At 28.1% G+C, this 5,553-nt stretch overlaps 1 protein-coding gene across 1 annotated transcript; it reads left to right on the top strand.

The window, feature by feature from the left end:
* The first annotated feature begins 542 nt into the window (after nucleotides 1–542).
* On the top strand, nucleotides 543–2,290 carry LOC105630130 (bZIP transcription factor 44). The gene is made up of 2 exons (XM_012211836.3): nucleotides 543–1,450; nucleotides 1,530–2,290. Exon 2 carries the CDS (start codon nucleotides 1,546–1,548, stop codon nucleotides 2,002–2,004), a length of 459 nt encoding a protein of 152 aa, XP_012067226.1. The 5' UTR covers nucleotides 543–1,450; nucleotides 1,530–1,545; the 3' UTR covers nucleotides 2,005–2,290.
* The last annotated feature ends 3,263 nt before the right edge of the window (nucleotides 2,291–5,553 follow it).

Genomic DNA, 5,553 nt, shown 5'->3' with positions numbered 1-5,553 from the left:
AAAAAAAAAAAAAAGAAATTTATTGTCTACAGAGTGATTCTATACACTAAGTCAGTTAAAAAAATATTAGTTTTTTATTTTTTTTTTCTTGTCAAAAATATTATCATTTAAATTAAAACACGATTTATAATTAATTTAGTGTATAAATATAAGTAAACTTATACACAGGTGTTGGTAAATATTTTATAGAAAAAACTAAGAAATAGTGTAGAAACAAATAGAAACTAACACCACCAACAAGTTGTTGGTTAAGTTGATTAGCGATTCAATATCCGAAAAACGTATTTTACTGAGAGAGCAAAAAAATCTGATTTACTGTTTAAGAGGATTAAACCTCCTTATTATTAAAAAATATATATATAGAACCTAAACGATTTAGGTAAATGTATCCCCAAAAAAAAAAGTTTGATAATTTGTTGCCATAACAAGTAGGTGTGCAGCCGTGGTAACCTTCAGCATTACTCTACGGTAAATCCTGAGAAAAAATAAAAGCCACCACCACTGTGATGTAACGTGAAAATGTTGGCTCCCAGCTGTATCCGGACAGTCGTGGAGTCCTCTTCCCTTCCCCCCACATCTCACATGTCCTTTTCAGCTTTTTCCAAGAACTTTTTCTCAGATGAGATTCCATTTTTTCCTGACTTTATTATTTTCTCAGTTTTAAGATTTTTTTAAAAAATAAAATTTACCATCAACTTGTTCTTCTTTTTTCCCCTTATAAATCCCTCTCTCTCTATGTTCAAATTCCCCTTCTCGCTTACTCCATCCTCCTTTGTAAAATTTTGGTCTATCTTTTTTCTCCAAGATATTTTCTCAAAGCTAGAGCTTTGAACTGAAGCCACACAAATCTTGCATTTCCTTTTCTTGAATCTTGATTACTGAATTTGGAGTTCAAGTTCTTGAATTGTTACAAAATCAAGAACTCATTTCCTCTTCTTTCTTGATCTTGATTAATTTGCATTTTCTTGATTTCTCTGTTAGATTTATGTTCTTGAAACTGTTTCAAGCATAAATCTAAGATTTTTTGCATCTATTTTTTCTTTGTGGGTTTTTAAAGTTAATCTTGATGCTAAATATTTTGTTCTTGATGTTTGAGATTCATGTCTCCAATTCTCAGTGAAATCTTTCTTTCTGGTTATATGATAAATTCTACTTTCAGGCGCAGGACCCATCTTGTTCAATCCTTCTCAGTTGTATTCCTCTACTGGTTATATTATGTTTCATGATTTTAGCTCAAAGTAATCACATATTTACCCTATAAAACCTTATATTATTAATATTGAGTACTAGTATTATCTCCATTAATTAATTATTCTGTGTTTTTGCTATTTTTCTTTCTGTTTTGGGTCCTGTGTCCTGCTATAAACTCTCTTTTCTCTTGATCTAACAATTGCGCCCTTGAAAGCTCAAGTTGTTGGATTGTGGCAATTTGATCTGTAACTTTTAAGAGGTATTCTGCTGCATCCCTTATATTTTTAATCAACTCTTGAGGGGAAAACAAGGAAAGAATAATAATTTGTGCAGTTCAGATTTTCTTGGGGTCTCATGGCTTCCTCCAGTGGAACAACAACCTCTTCAGGGTCAACTTTGATGCAAAATTCAGGTTCAGAAGAAGATTTGCGGGCATTGATGGATCAAAGGAAGAGGAAAAGAATGATATCTAATCGCGAATCGGCCAGGAGATCAAGAATGAGAAAACAGAAGCATTTGGATGATTTAATTGCTCAAGTGGCTCAGCTAAGGAAAGAAAGTCATCAGCTTTTAACAAGCATTAATATCACTACACAGCATTTCTTGAATATAGAAGCTGATAATTCCATTCTAAGAGCTCAGGTTGGTGAGCTTAGCCACAGATTGCAATCTTTGAATGAAATAATTGCTTTCTTAAGTGCAAACAATGGTTTTCTTGCAGAGGAACCAGCAGCTGATAGTTTCTTGAATCCATTGAACATGTCTTACTTAAATCAGCCTATAATGGCCTCTGCTGATATTTTTCAATACTAAAAGAGCAATTAAAAGACTCATCTCCATCAAGAGATTGAGGAAAAGGGAGAGAATAGATGTTCTTGTTCTGTTTTAGGTTTAAGAAAAATAATTTGGAATAAAGAGATTAGTACAAGTATTAAGGGGAAAAATGTGATAATTGGTCTGTAAATGGGGTTTGCTTGTTTGCTTAAGTTATAATATTAGTATTATTTTATGGTTCAGTGGCTGTGTTGATGATGTTGTTTGTAGTTTTCTTTCTATTGTTATCAATTATGTAATGCTATTTCACTTTTGCTGTTTCAAACTAGTGTGAATGCTCTTTGCAATTAATTTCACTAATTCTCCTTTTCGACCATAATTTCCTCATAAAAATATCAAAAGAATCAACTAATCATGGGGCAATTTCGCCAATAAAGAATATATATACATAGGTTCAATTAGTTGACTATCTAATTTAAGTGTGAGATAAGCAAAAACTTCAATATTGCCTAGACTATACTAGTCATTGGATTTAATTTAATTTGTATATAATTACTTATAATTTTTTTATACAACCACTTGAAAAATGGGGATTTTTTTTTTTTTGTATTATAAGATAAATAATCAATTACTTATTGTATTTAGATTTAATTTGTTTATATTATTAAATACTATGTTTTTATATGATTTTAGAATTGAGGTGAGAATCTGGATGAGTTTGTTTATCATGTCAGGAGTATGATAGGTTTTGAATTGTGATCCTCTTGATTACATGCGATTTTATTAATTTAGTGGGTTCGAAAAGGACCATACAATACATTTCGAATCATCCATCAACCTTTCAATGATTCGAATCATCCATCAACCTTTCAAAGAATAAAAAAAAAAAAGAAAAATTCAGGTCTAAGACTTTTTGTATTTAATTTCAAGAAATGCAACTTATTTCATACTTAAATGAAATGTTATTTAATGTCGAAAAATAATAATAATAAAAAGGTTAAGAAATGGGCTGTCAATGGATTTGTCAAATACTATAGTCTCTGTACTCTGCAGTAGTACATAGTAAGTGGCACAAAAAACAAAGGCAGCAGTCTTCTTGTGAGTGCTTTGTCTGTTTCTGCCCTCCATAATTTGTATGATTTTGACCATTTTGTGTAGAAACTAGAAAAGGGTTTGGGTTTGCTTTGGCTGCTATTTACCTGTGTGTGGATTTCTGAGGTGTACATAAAATATTTTTTATCTACTAGTAATTAACAAGATAAGCTAATTAAGAATATTAATAGCTATCTAAACTTTCAAAGAGCATTATGAATTGGATATGATATGATATTTGTCCTCTGAACTCATCTATATACAATAATATTTTTCTTGAAAATTCATAATTTTATGGCTAAGATGATCTCTTGGTTTGTCAAACTTAGAATAATGATCTTCTATATTTTAGTTTTGTTTTTAATTATATTATGAACTTTTGATTTTAACAATATTCTTGAATAATTAAATTTTGAACAAAATTAAACCTAATTTAATTATGAAACAGATTAATATATTTTTTTTGTTACATGTTGTTTAAAAAAATTATGAAACAGATTAATTATGAAACCTAAGGTCTGGTATGATTGGTGTTTTCATCGGTGAGATGAGTGAAAGATCTTAAATTCGAGTCTTTTCAATTATAAAAATTTTTGTATATGAAAGATTATCCTTATTATATATAGTTCATTATATTATTTCGATATATTAGACTTTTCAACGAATAAGAATAAGAATAAAAATAAAAAAGAAACCCATTTGAATTCAATCAACCACACATTCCAAGTTTCGAACGTTTCTTGTTTATGCTAAACCCCCAGATTGAAAAAGATTCTGCTGTGACGCTTTCTTTGTTTTGTTCTTAAATCATACAACGGGTCAATTTTTGCAACCCCAAAAGTTTATTTTCCAAATACAGAGCATTTCCTTTGCGGTTTATATTTTAAAAACTCTTTTTTTTTTTTTTTTTTTTTTTTGGCTTTTTACAAATTTTCAATCATTTAAAATATTATTAGTCTTTTCTTATTGCTACCATAGGCTCTTTTCTCCTACTCCTATGAATATGATGTTTTGTGTCGATTTCAAAATCAACCGATTCCAATTGCGTAATTTTTTAAACTTAATGTTTAATCTACCTAATTTTATAATTAAGAATTCAAAATGTTTATAATATTATATGTCTACATCAAGTTAAATAAAATATTTCCTAGCATTCTAGATTATAATTTATAAGTCAATTGCGTAGGGGTTAAGAAATTTAAATATAAATATAAAAAAGAAGAAGAAGAAGAAATCTTGTTCTTGGTAGGAGATATAAAAAAATAAAAAATGGAACATAGATGAAGTGAAAAAGCAAAATAAATATGAAAAGGTTGAAGATTGAAAACGAAAACGTGCTTAAAGAAGACAGAAGACAGTAATGGAATTAAAAGTAAGAAAAAAAAAAAAAAGATATATGATGATGTCATAAAGGTTTTGTTGTTCCAAATACCACGTGCACCAGGGAACAATATTATCAGTATAAGTACTTAACCCACATGATGTTCCAAATTAAATAAAGCTGCCTTCATTTCATATATATATAATATATAACGTATGCGTTCGTTTTGTTTTTGTTAGATGCACATGGGTTATTTTTATAGAATAATTAGTAATATGTTTTTTGAAAAAAAAAATAATATAGTAATAATACAAACTGGTATTAAATAACATAAATTTTTTATCAAAAAAAAAATCTATTATAATCTATGGTTCTTAAAAAAAAAAAAAAAATTCTGTGGTCAAAATTGAATAAAAAAAATGATAATATTTCTTTTTTTTTTTTTTTTTTTTGTCTTCTGGTGGAATGGAACCAAGAGATATTAATCCTTTTTAAGTCATAGAGTTTAAAAGATTTTTACCTTTTACCGAGTGCATTTTTCTAAAATCGAACTGGTAGAATCTAATTCTTAAAGGTTTTTCATTATTTACATAATATCAATTAATTTCATTCTTTGCAATCCAACACTTCTCTCCCTAAAATTTATGTTTCTTTCCTTTGCTTTGAAGACCAAACAAACAAAAAGAAGAAGCTTAATTCATTAATTATGTCAACTACCTAGACTTGTAATCTTGAAAGAACAAGATATATTCAGAAAATACTTTTTTTTTTTTTTTGAAAGGGAAAAATCTTTTTTCTTTAATAAAAAAGTTAGAGAAAAAGGAGGATATGATCTTTGATTTGAAGAAGCTTTTGTAGAAACATATCAATTGTCAAGACATTGTCAATATTTTGCTTTATGTTATATCTATAATATTAGTATTTTATTTTATTTAGTTTTGGTAATAGAGTACAATTACAACAAATTTATTAAATTAGAGTAGAATAAAATTAGAATTGGGAAAGAAAAAGAAACATAAAAGGGAAGGGAAAGAAAAAGGTCAAAGATATGATTTTAAAAAGAGAATATCTCATATTTGTGAACCTCATAAAAAGCCTAAATTTGTGGTTTCAGAAAGTTTCAAGCTTTGCTTAGTGGGGAAATAATATAAAAATAAGAATTTAGTGGGGAAAAA

This window comes from Jatropha curcas, chromosome 1 (assembly GCF_041381405.1).
Source record: "Jatropha curcas cultivar XTBG-Jc1 chromosome 1, XTBG_Jcur_1.0, whole genome shotgun sequence".
Taxonomy (NCBI): Eukaryota; Viridiplantae; Streptophyta; class Magnoliopsida; order Malpighiales; family Euphorbiaceae; genus Jatropha; species Jatropha curcas.
The sequence above is the reverse complement of the archived record's forward strand: the minus strand, read 5'-3'. Positions and strand labels throughout refer to the sequence as shown.

Excerpts from the sequence above, each read along its gene's own strand:
- LOC105630130 (XM_012211836.3), top strand. The coding sequence starts at position 1,546 with ATGGCTTCCTCCAGTGGAACAACAACCTCTTCAGGGTCAACTTTGATG.